The sequence below is a fragment of the Hirundo rustica genome, chromosome 6 (genome assembly GCF_015227805.2).
Source record: "Hirundo rustica isolate bHirRus1 chromosome 6, bHirRus1.pri.v3, whole genome shotgun sequence".
Lineage (NCBI taxonomy): Eukaryota > Metazoa > Chordata > Aves > Passeriformes > Hirundinidae > Hirundo > Hirundo rustica.
In genome coordinates this window covers 30,475,969-30,491,891 of record NC_053455.1, presented here as the reverse complement: position 1 = coordinate 30,491,891, position 15,923 = coordinate 30,475,969, and the positions used below count along the sequence as shown (strand labels likewise).

General features: G+C 42.8%; 1 protein-coding gene across 2 annotated transcripts in view; it reads right to left on the bottom strand.

Annotated features, from left to right (window-relative positions):
• The window catches only part of LOC120753840 (deubiquitinase DESI2-like), an 87,973-nt gene that overhangs the window by 38,371 nt on the left and 33,679 nt on the right, over positions 1-15,923 (bottom strand). Inside the window, exons 3-4 of one of the 2 annotated variants that reach the window (XM_040066571.2) lie at positions 14,615-14,708; positions 13,465-13,606 (exon numbers count right to left, since the gene is read on the bottom strand). In XM_040066571.2, coding sequence (XP_039922505.1) covers positions 13,465-13,606; positions 14,615-14,708 — 236 coding nt within the window. The remainder of the gene's footprint in view (positions 1-13,464; positions 13,607-14,614; positions 14,709-15,923) is intronic. The other variant, XM_040066573.2, reaches the window with a different exon arrangement.

Here is a 15,923-nt window from a genome sequence, read left to right as displayed (position 1 = left end):
CCTGGCTGCCATGGGATTAAGCCAACTAAGTTTAAATAAAACAGCACAAGCAAGATGAAGTGGGTGTTTTCTAATTGCATATGAAGTCACAGAAAAATCTACCTACTGCAGCTCTTGTGAGAAATTCTCCACTGAAAACCACTCACTAGAACAATAAATTCAGTGAATGCTGTTACCACCCATTGTTTCCATCAGCAGAACCCTTTTTCAGATGTTTTTAGAGTTCAAGATTTCACATGGGTTTTTTTCTTCCTTGTCAAGGAAGTGGGGTTTTCTCTGTTGAAGGAGATGAACTTCTCTGTGCTAGGTCATGTACTAACTCTGACAGGAGATGTAAATAAATAATAAACTGTTACAGGTCAGAAATTGCAGCAAGCACAAATTCTGATTGCCTGAGAGCACAGGTCTCGCTTCAGGCACTTGGGCAAAGGCTGCACGTACTTGCAGCTTCCACTGAGCAGCACCTGCTGACAGAAAGCCAACCCTCCCAGAGCTGCAGCTTCTTCTGGGGACTCTGTAGGAACTGTGAGTGACCCGGCTGGCACCTGCAGAGTCAGTGGAAAGAACCATCCATGGCTGAAGCCAAATGGGACGGTTTGGGTGCTTTTTCTAGGCAATGTCAAATCCACACCAGCATTTCAATTCATCAAGAAACAACTAATTCGGGATATGAAAATATCCTCCAAGCATTTTAAGCTGTATCACTTAAACAGTCACTGGATAAAATGTACAAACTGCCCTGCACTCTCTCCCCTTCCCTAAGTGTCCTAGGAGCTACCTGTCTCTGCTGGGCAAGGCTTTAACACTTCCCTGTAAAGCTTTGTGGTGGGCAGGGGAACAGCCTAGCAACTGGGCAACATGGGCTGAAATGCCATCCAGCAATGGAAGATGCTGAGTCCCCTGCCTTCTAGAAGACAATGTTATCCATGTGCTGCATTTTGAAAGGGTTTTTGTTCTATGGGCATGTGCTAGACATTATCTGAGACAGTCTAACAGGCTGAGCCCCTTTCAAAATATAGAGAAGAGCTGATCAGTTGTAGATCCTAAGAGAAAGCTCTCAAATGTAACAGGTTCTGTGCTGTGCTGGATGATGCAACTGGACTGGATGACTGAAGCTTGAATTATACTTCAAGCCATGCATAGAAGTATAATTCAAGGCACTGAGAATATTTTTTCTGAGCCCTCTCAGTGGCACCATGTAGTGCTCCAGTCCATGAAAATCAAGATGAACAGAGGCAACAGAGCATTGCTCAAACAATACAAGCCAATTATTTCAATTCTTATATTCAAACTGAGGCTTGGAGAGTTTAATGCTGAACATCTGCTGAAGCACCCACTGCCTCTTCCACTTAGCAGCTTTGCTAAAGATGAGGTGGCATCCACATGGGACATGTATCCATTTGAACTACTGTACAGAATTCCCCTCGGTGTCTCTTAGAGAATGCACAGGGGTTTTATTGGCACCTGAGGAGTCTATACAAGAGCAAAGGCTTTAGAACTCCAGGGGAATCATTACAGTATTTGCATAGAATGGCTCCTGCAAGGCCTACACAGTCCAGCATAGATTATCCTCATCAGAATTTCGGATTAAGGCCATTAGGTACAAACCAGCACATCTGCCCAGGCGAGGCCTGCAGGCTATGCTAGAGCAGCCAAAACACCTGTGTAGAAAGAGAAAATGGCAATTCCATCTATGTATGACAAATCCAGAATAAACCAGTAACCCAATGCACAGGGACACCTTTTTTGCCACCTCACAAAAACTAACCTGGCAGCATAACTGCCCAGTGCTAGCAGAGCTAAGGGAATTTGAGTGCATCAACAAGGAACGTACCTATAGCTCTGCACTCCAATCACCTGCTGCACATAGGGTGCACACTGGAAATAACATTTCTGAGAGAGAGTGGACATAACCACCTTTACAACGCTTCTGAAGGTACAGTCTCACCTTGGAGTTGGCATGATAGGATCAATTGCTTGAAACAGATTTATAGCATAGTCACTGTGCAAAAATTACAGTTTCTACTCTGGGGAGTTTAAGTAGCCTGTGGGAATCAGCAGACTAGATGAAGTGTCACTGGGCTGTGAAGCTGCCTGCAGCACACGTTCAGCAGAGCCAGGAATGGCCTGTGACTCAGAGAGGAAAGGGTATATATGAGAAACGGTAGATGAGAATAAATGAGCTCAGTAATGAAGCTGTGCTCTGGGAGGTAGCAATCTGAGTCAAAGGCAGGAAAGCAGCAGCTAAGTCAAAGGAATTTTAAATTATTTTAAGCAACTGCATGAAATGCCCCCATTCTCCTGTGCAATCCTTTTTTGTTCTGCACTGGGCAGGGCATTGCAACTCCTACAGGTCTTCTCCAGGACCGTGTTGTAAAGCAGGGGTATCATCTGCACCCTCTATCTGAGACTAGCCAGGAGTGAGGAAAAAAGGAAAGCATTGAAAGGAGGGACCAATACCCACTGTCTTGCTCCCCTTGCTCCTCCCTCCCTTCCCCAGGCTACTTGAAAGCATGTCGGTCACCTCTGCGGACATGTGGTAGAAGGGCAAAGTTGCCTTTTTGCAGCAGTCTGTGTGCACAGATGATGGGGTAGGTAGTTCTGGGTCAAATGAGACAGCTGGCTCATGGCACCTCAGCACTCACAGCACTGTTTCAGCTTCACTGACCAGGCCACCAGTGGAGAGACACAGTGGCTGCAATTGTGACATCTTGTTGAACCACATTCAGAGTTGAATTCTGAGTGGCATCACTGATTAGCCATGTACCAACACTGGAGCATGGCAGTGCCCTCTTGAGCATGAAGGTCTTTGTAATGAGCACTTGTAAGTACAGCCAACAGCTGCAGGGTGATAGGGTAGGTAGCAAGTGGCCTCATACTGAATGACTATTTGGGGAAAACTGAGTATAATTGAGTCTGGGCTTGTTAATGGCATTTAAAATAAAGAATCTCCCACCAAATGAATGAGCAACTGCAATTCATTCCTATTATCATGATGACATGAAAAGGAATTGCCTTCTCCTAGCAGATGCTGTGTCAAGACCAGTGGCTGAGAACAGCTGTTGCTTAACAAGGTCATTCTTTTGTATTGTGGACATGCTGAGCATGACCAGGATAACCCATATGCATAGAGGGACAGACATTAAGAGTGTCTGTTTTTCTTGCATAGAAAAATATTTCCTAATCAGAAAAATCTTCTGTTTCAGTCTCAAGGCTTGTTTCCTAACATTAGTGAGAAGATGGAGATACGGTGGGAGGGGAGAATACAGGAACTCAGAGAAATGGAGAGAGATGCTCTGTATGACAGTGTTTGCAGGAGTTCTAAGCAATAGGTTCCATTCTCAAAAGCCTTTCAACATATTCAAACAGTTCATTACACTCCTCACGCTTTTCATGTATCATCAGGCAGTGGTGAAAAGGACAGGGGGATTTTTTGCCATCTTCATTCATGGAAAGGAGGCACTGTTCTCAGGCATTTGCACGCACACAGACTCAAAGGCTCCATGAGGGTATGACTAGGAATGAGCTCCCCAGACAATGTGAGCTAACTTAGCTCCAAGGTATTATGCTCATTTCTAACAGATAAGGAAGAAGAGGTTTCAGTTTGGTAAGACAGATGCAAAAAAGCAGATAAAATAAAATAGGTGGATAAACCCACCACTTTTACACCAGCCCCAGAGAGTTCAAGATTTTTTTTTTTTTACTCTTATAATATCTTCACTCTTTAAATTATTTTTTTTTTTTTTTTTTTTTCTATACAGATCACATTATAGGGAAAACCTAAAATAGGTGCAGAGGTATATATTGTGATATATTGTGACAAAATTTTTCAAAAATTGAAATGATGTGCTAAAATCTTGCCATTTAGGGGGGCTGATTTCTGTTTCAAATTACCTGCCAGCTCATATTATTCTCCTGCACAAATAGATAAATGGGGAAAGAAGATGGACTGAGAGCTGAAAAGTGCATATAAAAAGTTATCCCAGTAATAATTTTTGTTTGGCTATTCAGGATAGCAGGGCTAGAGAGGTTAACAGTGGAGAAAAAAATAAAATTTTTAGAAGCCTTCATTCTAAGGAATTCCCAAAGACTTCATAAATTTCAAGTTATGCACAACATACACCTAGAAATGTTGTTCTACCACTGCAGAGATACCACATCAGGAATGCAATACAGCAATCTATTAACCACATGCAGGCAAAACTGTGCCTGCATACAGGCAGAAGCAAGATGAAAAATTGCATCCATCTGAAGCCATGAGAAGAAATCTATGGGTGCAGGGCATCTTTATAAATAAGGTTATTTTAAACACATGTGGCAGCTAAAAACCAGAAAACAAACACAGCCTGTTCTCCACAGAGCTAACAACGTTCAAAGGCTGCTGCAATGAAGCAAGTCTTTCCATCAGCTTCACTGAGGACTGACTCAGGCACCAGGAAATAAAGCTTTCCTAATGTTCTTTCATGTCCTGTGGCTGCTTGTTTGTTTGTTTCTTCATTTTCTTCTGCCTTTTATGTCTGTTGGGAGCATTGTCTCCCCGCCATTAACAGAGAACACACAGGTTTTCACTCAGCAAAACACCTACCTCCTCTGCAACAGAGGCAACTGAAAAGCAATTGTTGACTAAGGAAGACATCAGCATTATTTGTCTACTTAGGATTTGCTAAAGATTGGTTTATAAAAGCTTTTGCTACTTTTTTTTGACTCTGACTCAAATGCCACCTGAACCTCCTTTCTCTGGTGTTTAATCCTTTCTCTGTGATAGCTTTCACACTAAGGAGAGCTTCCTAGATTTTAACAACTTGATGATAAGAATCACATGTACCTGGGGATGGACCTGGAAAGCTTTAGTCTTGAATTATTTACTGATGATTTAAAAACTGCCCTCATTTGATCCTTGATTCAGCAAACCTGCCTTGTTTCAGAGAATTTGCTGAAAGTCAAGCTTCTCTGAAGAAAGCAGGATTTTGACGTAGGTTTGTTATGTGCTGTCAGTTCTGTTGTGGCTGAAAAAGGATGGGTGAATATTCAGAGAGAAAATAATATGTACTGACTACCATCTCCTGTCACTTCAGCACAGCTCCACACTCTCCACAAGTAAAATACAATCCCTCTCTTCTACCAAAACTCCAGCCACATTGACAAAGGACAGCTGGGACAGCCACACCATCAGGGAAGTACCAAGCTACCAGACCAAGCTGCGTAGCCAATCACAGAGATATCTCTGCTGCACTGCAGTCACAAGAGATGCATATTTCCTGCTATCACACTAATAGGCAACGACAGTGTCTCCCTCTGCTATTATCAATAGGACAGGTCTCTACCTATAATACTAAGGAAGGGGTAAAGAGCCCCTAGCAACCATCCCAAACCCAATGATCTGCCTGCAAGCAAACTTGGTTGCACCAGGATCATCCCCTGCCTCTCAAGGAGTTTCAGGTGTGTGGCTTTACCACGCATTTCCATCTGGCATGCAGGTTTAATAATATCCCTAAAGTGTCAGCATCAGTTATGGGTATGCTAGATGCCTGCTGCAGTCCTCAGTAACCATCAGGATCCACTGTGCAGACTCCTTCTGTTAATCTTCAGGGTATATCCCTTTAGGCTGATTTGAGAGAGTCCTGGTGACTTCAGGAGACTGCAAGCTATTTACTTCCCAGGCTGAGCATTGCAGTGCTGCAGCTCCAGGACTCTAGCTGCAAACTATTTGATTGGGACAGGGTTCATAATCCCTGCCTTCTAGGATCCAGGGATCCTCATCTAGGATGCTAAAGAATTTTGCAAGGCTGATCTCAGCCACCTCAAATGCATAGAAGATTCTCTTTCCCTCCTTTGTCAACAAAGAATAGGCCCAGCTCACTTTATCAATCTCCAGATGTATTTTCCAAGGCCACTTCAGCCCAAGCACAAGATCACCAGCTCTCCAAAATAATTTTCTCTTTCTAGAAACTTCTGAAAGTTCTTCAACTTCAAAATGAGCTTCTAAAACAACAAGGACAAAATTCTGATTTAGGCCTCTCTCTTCTCCTGCTGAAATGTGTTATTTCTCTGTTCATGTAAATAGTTAAGGTAGGACAGTTCCCACAGGAGAGGCTGGGGGATTCCCTGCTTCAAAACATCTAGTGGCTGATATTCAGGAGAACTTTTCCTGAAATGTAGGACAAAAAGGTAAATAAATCCTTAGTCCAGCTTTTTCTCCTGCACCTCAGCAATCTTCTCTCTTTCAGTTACTTGTGAATGGGTAATGTTTCATCAGCTAGAAGTTCTGTTTGAACCCACAAAACATCCTAGCAATAGTTTTATTAAAATTATCAGATCCTTCTAAAAGGCTCTGCTTTTGAATATCTGCTTTGCTCCAAAAATCCTAGTTCAACTCTAATAATTAGTTAAAATTTTAACCATTTTCCAGGTGGCATCTTTGAGCCCTGTCCTTTAGATCCACTCATTTGGATCAAGAAATGCTGAGCAATAAGGACACATTTACTATTTAAAGCAGTAAAGTGGTGAAAAGGATCAACAGGTACAAAAGGATGCTGGATAATGAAATACCATTCTGTTTTCCCAAAGAGTTTTTAATTCCTGAAATCCAAATGACCTTAAAAGGCATTCTGAAGAATGATCAAATTTGGGTACTAACTTCACAATTGGGTCTGATCTTTTTTAATGCATTTCTCTGGGTATAAGAGAAAGACAGATCATTTGTGAAGCGAATAGGATTTTTTGACTGTGCTTCATCACCCCTCAGTGATGTAGTGGGATTGTGCTTTCATAAACTCTGAGGGAATTCATACTAGACCATCCAGGCATTTCTCAGGGTATACAGGGGGTCTTGATCTTTCCCAGTACTTAAGATAAATTACTCATACAAACCGAAAACAGATCATTCCTCTTTCAAGAAGATGAAGGAAGATGTGATACAAGAATAAAATCTTTTGCCACTCCCATCCTCAGGTAAAGCTCCAGCTGCCTCTCAATTAATTTCCTAATTATAATGAGCATCAACTTCATATGTTAACAAAAGGCCCCATAAGACCCACTGACTTCATTGCTTTACCACTAGGTAAGGCTTTTGGGGATTAAAAGGGGCAGCCTTCCCTGATGCTCAGAAGCCACGCTGCTTTGAAATTATGTGCTCTATGTCCTGTAGCAAGGTGCTGGAGGGTTTCCTTAAATAGGGATAGTTGCTTGGTAGTAATCACATTAATGAAAGGAGGAGGAGTGGATTCCTTGAGTCATTTCACTTATCTTCCAGTTATGGTGCTGATTCAGAGGTGTTTTTCTCCCTTCCTAAAGCAGTTTGTCCTTTTCTGAGATGTGTTGTAGCAACTGTCATCACTCTGGTAAGAACACAGCTCCACAGCTTATTTAGAAAACTTCAGAAGCATAGAAAATTGCTGGTGAGAAGTCAAATGAGTTGTCTGCTGTTTGTGAATGAGCTAAGAAGCAAAAGCTTTTTCAGAGTCCTTAAGATCCAGTGACATGTGTGATCCTTACACTCAGCACTGAGGAATATCACCAGACTGGAGAAGAACCTCAAAGCAGTAAACCTTAATCCTCCCTCTGATCCTCTAGTTGCTGCTATCTCCTGTGCAGAAGCTGTCCTCAGGCACTGTACACTCAGCATATGCCCACCCATCCAAAGGGCTCCTGTTCTTATATGCCCAAACTCAAACCATGTCAGTCAACATTTCACCTTTACATATGTTTGGAAGTACAAGCTGTGCCAAGTATGCTTTTGCCCCACTTAGGATCTGCCTTCCACAAGTCCAAATTCTATTGTAGGCTTGCAGGGAAATCATGAGCCATGCTCTTGCACTGAAAAGAGCCTTCTGACAGCAATTTCACAATTCCCTGTGTCTGCATGCTCCTACCCTTACTTATACCCAAAGAACAGACTTGGTGACAAAGTGTGTAACTGCAGGTCTTTCTTGGCACCTCACCTTTCGTGTGGCCCATTGCTGCAGTGACCAGTGCTTCTGCAAAGCAGTGGCAAGGATAGGACCTAAGACCTTCAGGTGCTTGCAGGGGACTTACAGTACAGGACTTTCTTTGAGTTTGGCTTTTCCCTGCTTTTATGTCTTCTTTAGAGAAATTTGTAACTTCTGTCCTTTTTCTATCTCACATCTCCGTGCCCTAAAAGAATCAGGAAATTCAACATTACGGAAAGAACTAATTATTTTAGCCTTTTTTATTTTGTTTGTTTTAAAATGTTTTACTAATGTTCAAAACCAGTCATTTTTTTCCATCTGGCAGAGTTTAAATAGCCTTTTTCATCAGCCAGGACAACTCGTAAAGAAGATAAATATTTTGCAATTACTTGAAGGGCCCTTTGAACGTATTGCTGTAAGTATACATTGGGGAGGATTGCAGGGGATTGTTAGGAGCAAAGTAACTTGAAACAGATGATCAAACAGAAGCGCTTTTTCCAATCTTGACATAGTCCTAACTGAATTCCCCACATGTGCATAACTTCATCAGAATGAAACCCCACTGGAGTACTGAAGCACAGAATGGTACATAAACTCAGAACAGGACAGGAACTTTGGGATCTGATGATGATGACTTCACTGATTTTTCTTTGCATAAATTGTAGGCATAAGTCCCCCAGAGGGATTGCCCATCCTCTTGGAGACTTTCTACAGAGCACGGTACTACTTTGTTTTGGGGACTCTCAACACGAACAACATGAAAAGGAGTGAGCTTCTTGCAGGCAAGTTGCTAATCCCAGTTGATGGATGTCTTCATTTTAACCCACAAATCATTTGCTTAAGAGGTTTATAAATACAGGTATCATGACATGTTGCAGGAACCAAGTGATTGAAGCAACCCTGACTAGATTTTGACTGCTTGAATCAAGGTCCTCTCCCATTTCCACACAGACGTAGATGGTGAGGGTAAAGGGAGGCTGCAAAGGGGTATAAAGTGGTGTGTATAGAGTGACTTTAAATTGGAGCTGGGCAAATGCACAAGGAGTGCATCAGATTTCTTTCTTATGATTTTCCATCAGGAAATTCTGCCCTGCTTTACGTCAGAACTTCCTTCAAAATTAATTAAAATGCTGTGCAGACACTTAGGCTTTCTGGTAGTTCTTCACTTCTTGAATAACCCGAAGTCCCTGGTGACGAAGAATCCACCAGAAGAGACTCCTGATCATGCAGCATGTTCATTTACTGAGAAAGCTGCCATGAAATGGCATTAGAGGTGAAGTCTGAACTGCTGCAGCATTCTTTGTTTTCTTTCCAGAGGAGCTGCTTTGTGAGTAGACCAAGCCATGCCTCTTTATTCCAATAGCTGCTCATTAAAAGTCTATAGAGAACTGGCAGAGCAGGGAGAGATCTAAGTCTTGAGGAAGTTAAATATGCTTGACAGCATGCAGTAGAGAATAAGGAAACTTCAGAGCTAAGTGGCAATGAGAGAATAACAAAGAAAGCCCCTTGCAGCTTACAAGTGATGTGGGCAGGAAGTTCAGAAGACTCAGAAGAGGTGCATGGATTCAGGGAGAGGCTCAATGCCACAGCAGCATACAATGAGGCTGCAACTGTACTGCAAGGTGAGTTTTTTCAGAGGTGGATAGTAGATCAAAGGCATGCTCAGTGGTTTAAGTACAGCTTAGCTGCCCATGCTGGACTTCTGTAGTCCAGGGATTCTTCAAGGTGCATGGCCAAATGGCAGAGTCACAGTCACAGGTCATACCCCTAACCATCAGCATCAGCCTGCATGTAAATCTTAAAGACTGTTACCAGTTATCATGGTAGGACCCAAGGCATGATCATATTAAATGGGAATTTGACAGAAAAACTGTTTCCTAAACAGCTGTAGATAGAAGATTTCTGAATGGATGTTCTATTTGTTGAGAGAACGCAAGTAAAAGAAAAGAAAACAAAAAAGAAATCTGAAAATAAAGCCTGGTTTCAGCAGTCCTTCTGAGGATGAGGAAACTGTTCTACAATTCCTGGCAACTGGATATGTGGCTGTTGTCGCACAGCATGATCCTGAGGAAGCTGATCCAGGAAGGAGAGCCAATCTTACATCTTCTTTCCCTTCCCTCTGCAGAACTGTGACCCCAGCCAGCAGCACACGTGGCTACATTTACCCTCAGTCTATATGACCAGATGGCATTATCCTCCCAGCCCATGGCCCTGCCACAGGGACAACATCTGCACGGAGACTAATTAGCAAGCCCACATCCAGCAGAGGAAATTAGGGTGCCTGAATACAGCTCCCTAGCACAGGGCCTACAACCAAACCTCAAGGCCTGCCAGACAGGCAGGCCACTAACACACATTAACTCAGACATCACCACTCTGCTGTAAAGTTCTGTCTCTGGTTCTGCATGCTGAAACAGAGTAATACAAGCTAAAAACCAGATAACTAACACTGGCAGGTGAGAGAGCTGTCATCAAAAGATTTCAGAGCCCTTTTTAAGGAAGCAAATAACCCAGTATGCAAGGAGTGGGATACTTTGGCACAGCACAGGGATGTGACCTGCCTGGCATTATGCAGAATGCTCAGAACAACCATCTCCTTAATGTGCACAATGGTTTGTGCCTTTAAGCAGAAAAGCCTAAAGGACTGTTGAGAGCAGAGCTGGGCATTCCCTCTTTCATGTTGGGCTGAAAGGGCATTGTGATACCTATAGCATTACCTTTCAGATGGGCTACAGCAACAGAGAGATCAAGAATTTGCACACAAAATCCTTGGCTCTTTTGTTTTGTTTTGTTTTTTTGGTGCCTGTAATGAAACCCCAGTTCCAGTGCTTCATTCTGTTGAGCAAAATTTCTACACCTTTTCTTTTAATTCTTTGGATAATTTTTCCAAATTATTGTCTTTAACTGTCACATAACATGAATACGCCATAATAGATGCTAAATATTTTTGTTGTCATTGTTATTATTATTCCCTCACAGATGACGAGTCTGAAGAAAAGAGCAGTACCAATACTAAAGAGACATATCTCAGAATTGAGTTTTGGATGCAAATATAATTTCTGTTTTCTGGCTATATGGTGACACATATCTGCACAGCCTTGTGAGCCAGTCATCATGTAGCCAGCACGTTCTGTGCACTGTGAGGATGCATCTTGTAGCTCTACATGGAAGGGATTGTAGCTTCCCATTGGGGTGATTTGGGGTTTGTTTAGTTTTAATGGGAACAACAGGAAGAGAAAAAAATCTTTACTTTACCGACTTAGGCTGGGAAGCAAAGAAAGCATTCAGATGTTGAGAACAGAAACTTCCAGTTCTGCTTTCAGTTCTGTCTCAATAGATTACAAGTAGACTTCCTCCAAAGGTCAGAAGTATCCCAAGATAAGCTATGCCACTTCTCACCCAGCTCCAAATTGCCAAAATGACTGTACTTACCTATTGTAAGGCAGCCACACATATTCCTCACGTTTCTGACTGAGACTTATTGAATGGCTAGGACTTTTGCTTAGTGTCATACCACCAGCTCTTTTTATAAGAATTTCAGCTCCCTTTTCTGTATCCCCATGCTAGAGACCATCCAGGACATTCTGCTCCTGGGCCTGCTGTCCAGCTTCTCCGGGTTTGCATTTGTTATGCATTAGGGAGGGTTGATAAACACAGGTATATGTGAAGAGCAACAGCAACAAAAAATCCTGCTTGCCCATGAAGGGCTTATTTAAACTGACATAAATCTCGAGAAAATTCCGCTCCTAGGAGCAGAAGTGTCAGAATCAGCCATTCAGGCTTTTGCTTTACAATCTAGACAGGTTATGGGGCGATGAATGAGCACTCTGAATCCACCAAGAAAGCTCTTGCAGGAAAGCTTAACCCTAAACTCCACTCCTATAAAGACGCCCAGGGAAAGCATATTGAAAACCAAATTTAAAACACATCACTAGTTTTTCTATAAGATCTCTTAGTTGACTTGTGTTAGGAAAGCTGGACAAGGAAGGGACAGTGAAGGATACACTGATGTGTAGCAGTAGAATCAAGGGAGAATGGCTTGGAGTTTATAGCTTAGAGACAAGACAGACATTTTACTTTCCAAAGTACATAGTAAGCAGTGACTTTATTTCACTGCTGCAGGTAAAGGATTTTGTTGATCTTTTCCTAATAATCCCACAGATTTCTCCTGAGTTGCCTTCATAATTTTTAAAGTTCTTATTCTCTGTTTTAGTAATTTGATATTTGATTCCGGATTAGTAGTGTGGCTTACATTGATTTGCTCACTGTACTGCTTGGAACTTCATTCTCTGTACAAATTCAATTCCTTCCTGTTTGTTTTAATTTGCTAATATTTGCAGGAAGGAGTCTATATATAATCAATAAGGATGGAACCAAAGGAGTTGGTGTTCGTAAGAGCCTAAGGAGGTCCCTTGTAAATCAATTGCTGGTTCTCAGACTCACTCGGTATTTTCTTACAAAATCACACAGTACTTTCTCCACACATCTCACTTGGGATCAGTGATGGGCTTGTTAGGGGATGAACAGACACTTGTGACAAAAGAGGTTATTGGCATAGGACCCTTGCCCCATACGACGAAGAAAGGCAAGAGATGTGCAATTAATTAGGATGGGGATTCCAGAGGCAGAAATTAAAGTTTCACTGTTACAACAATCCTACCCTATCATGACAAATTATATTCTCTCCTTGAATTTGCTATAGAGCAAGTATGGAAAGAATTTTTAAGGAAGGTCACTTCCATTTTGTGCTTTTCCCATCTTCTTATGGCACTGGGTTAAGATCTGGAAATCAGATTTACACAAATGCTGAATATTCATACCTTAATTGAAACACACTTTAACCAGCTCATCTGGGAGTTGAGGAGGAAGGCAACTTTCCCCCAAAATAATCACATCTTTGGGAATCAAAAATCAGATACCCCAAACCAGCAGATAGATGAAATAAAATTTGTGTTTCTCTGAGCTTCAGTTGTCTTTGAATAGAAGTAACAGCTCTGTTATAATAATTTCTCAAAACTCACAGTGGTTTTGAGAACATGGAAGTGAATAAGCACTGAAGATGTCTATAAGAAAATCAATTCTTTTTTAATAGGTTTGGATGGTGCAGATTAAATAAAGAACACCCACTCTCTGAATTGTGCAGATTTGTTCCCAGAACACTGATAAACCATGTTTATGCCTTTGCAGATCATACACTGTTATTTATGTTTGTTATAAAAATGATGCTTATATGCATGCTAAGCAGGTCTATCCTTTCAATTCCTGCTCAGTCCCTCTTCAGTGAACCAAATTACAAGCACTCCTATTTTCCCACACACTTTAGACCAAACATGTCTAAAAAATAAACCTGCCACATGTCTACCTCCTGATCCCACCCCTTTCAACTGCAAAGGGCTTAAAAAGTATTAAGGGCAGAGAGAATATTTGGCTATGGGTTCTGACCTGGCAGGTGTGCTGACCCCAGGTCCCTTTCTGTGAACATTCCTACACAGCTGAAGGAGTAAAAAACAAATAAATAACCGCCGTTTGTGCCCACCTCAGCCAGAGCAGAAGAAAAGTGATTACAGTTCTTGTGCATCAAGTGGTATGCATTTCCTTTGTATTCCTTGCCCAGCTCTTCCATAATCTTATCCACGTCCTCCTCTGTGAAGTCTGTAGTGCCCAAGGCAATGGATTCTCTAGTTAAAAACAAAACATCCAACAGGAAAAACAGAAAGATACAGTGAAGAGTGTGATACATACCAAGGGAGAAGGAAATGATCAGATGTTGGCAAGAAGGACAGGCTTAAAATGTTCCGGTCATGCATATCTGAGGCTGTCAGAGACTCTCACTAACAGAGTGGCACAGTAATATCCACAGCTTTTCCACAACGCAAGTTATCACAAGGCAACAGCCCTGAGATCTTCTTGCTCACCACCAGGGAAGTCTCAGCTCTGGGCATCTGTTCCTACTCTGCCCATCATCCCAGAAGAGAAATTCCTATTACAAGGGAGGAGATGTTTTTTTCCACAATCAAGATGGTCCCCTGGGCCAGGAAGGAGCAGACTGAAAGCTTTATGCAGAAACCTACTGCTTCTCCCGATATTCACTCAGTAGCACTTGCTCTACAATGGCCCTCAACATAAACTGGTGGTCTGGCAAGGTCAAGCCCCCCTGCCACAGACATTTCCTTGACCCACTGTCCCACAGTCTGAGCATCTTGAACAACACAAGGATGCAGCATCCTCTCAGACAACTCTAGCAGCCAGTCTGTGCCTTGTAACAGAGCAGCAATAAGCACACGCGATGACTTCAGGTACTCTGTGCAGTACCCACAGATAGGGGGTACTCATAAAAGGAGAAGGCTTATCTTTTTCCCCTGTGCATTTTCTCTGTGTAACAGGCAAAACTGGGAGCACAGAAGATGAACAAAATGGGAAAAGAGGACTGCAATCATTTTTTTGGAAGTGTGCTCTTAATCCCTGACAAACGCAGTTCATCACTGTTCTGTGTTTGCTTTACACACTCTTTACACACACCTCCAAAATCCCTGCAGGGCTGCCTTTGAATCAGGATCATGTAAAGGATGGCAGTGAGGGCACTTATGAGGAGAGTGAAAGGAGGATCCAGAGGACAGAACTTCCCTGCTCCCCTTACACCAATGGCTACCAGGGGCAGAGGGGAAGATGTAGAAAAGGGCCCTTACTTGAATTTAAAGGTCTCGCCAAGTTCTACCGCACTGCCAGGTGTGATCTCGAAAATCCCACTGAAAGGGTAGGGATGCCCTCCATAGGCAAACTCTGACGAGGAAAGAAACAGACTGTGAGTAATTGCATGAATGCCATGTCAGGAGAACGTCTATGGCAGCTGTCTGCATGGCTCAACATTAGCACAGGGGCTGGGCTGTTGCCAAAATCTGTTCCAGCCAGATTCTGAAAGCTGTTTTCGCTGCCTGGTTACCTCTTGGACTGAGGATGCCCTCACAGCCTCCCTCCATGCTAGCACTACTGCCTTCCCACAGCACCAGGAAAACTCTTCAAGTCTGTCACTGTCCCCATCCAGGTATCTTTCTCTCAGTGGAAAGTTCTGCATTGAGGGCATCTGGATAAACTATGAGACGCTGCCAGTGGTGCTACTGAGCTGGAAGAAGCCGTTTCTAGAGTATCAAATCTTCCAGAGGGATTTACAGGCAGTGAGTGGGAAGTCTTTGGAGGAAGCCAGGCTGATTTTACTCTGCTGCCTCAGCACACAGGTCAGGCCAGGGAGTCCCTCCATGTCACACGGGCCACCCTGCATGGCCTGTGAAACATGGCCTGTGATCCTCACGGTGTCACACAGGCCATCTCACAGGGAAATAGCACCACAGGGGTTCTGGCTACTGCATGGCACTACCTAAAAATACCATGAGTGAGTAGCCAAGTCATTCCCATTTAATGCTGAAAAAGGAAACAGAGTCTGTGATGCTAGTTCATCCTTCCTCACACTAGAGATGTTTTCCAGATCCCTTGAATTTTGAAATGGGTGGCTCTAATCAGCTTGTGCCCCATCCAATTTCAAAAGTGGTACATGACATTTGCCTTTCTTTGTAACTTTTCTACTTCAAATCAACAGTTTCAAATATCTGGAAACTCAGATCCTATGATTTCTAGACCATACACATTCAAAAAGAACTGCTGGAAAAAAATATTTTTTTCCAACAGGGAATGAGCACAAATGCATCTTCAGGCCTTAAGACAGCCACTAAACCACCTCTCTTCCCCCTCCCTCATTTCTCCCATTCTCTGTCCCTCTCCTTCACTACAGAATGGCTTTCCAGCCTTGCTCCTCCTATCTGCCATCCTGCTGCACACCTGCACAAGCTGTACAGGCTGCAGTCACAGGCTGAATAAGAAGGACTGCATGGTTCATAACAGAACGGCACGAGTTCCTCCTAGACTCCACAATGGGCTCTGAAAAGAGAACTGGCTGAGTTTTTCAGTTTTTATTCCTCAAAACATTCCTTGCCAAAAGCTGTA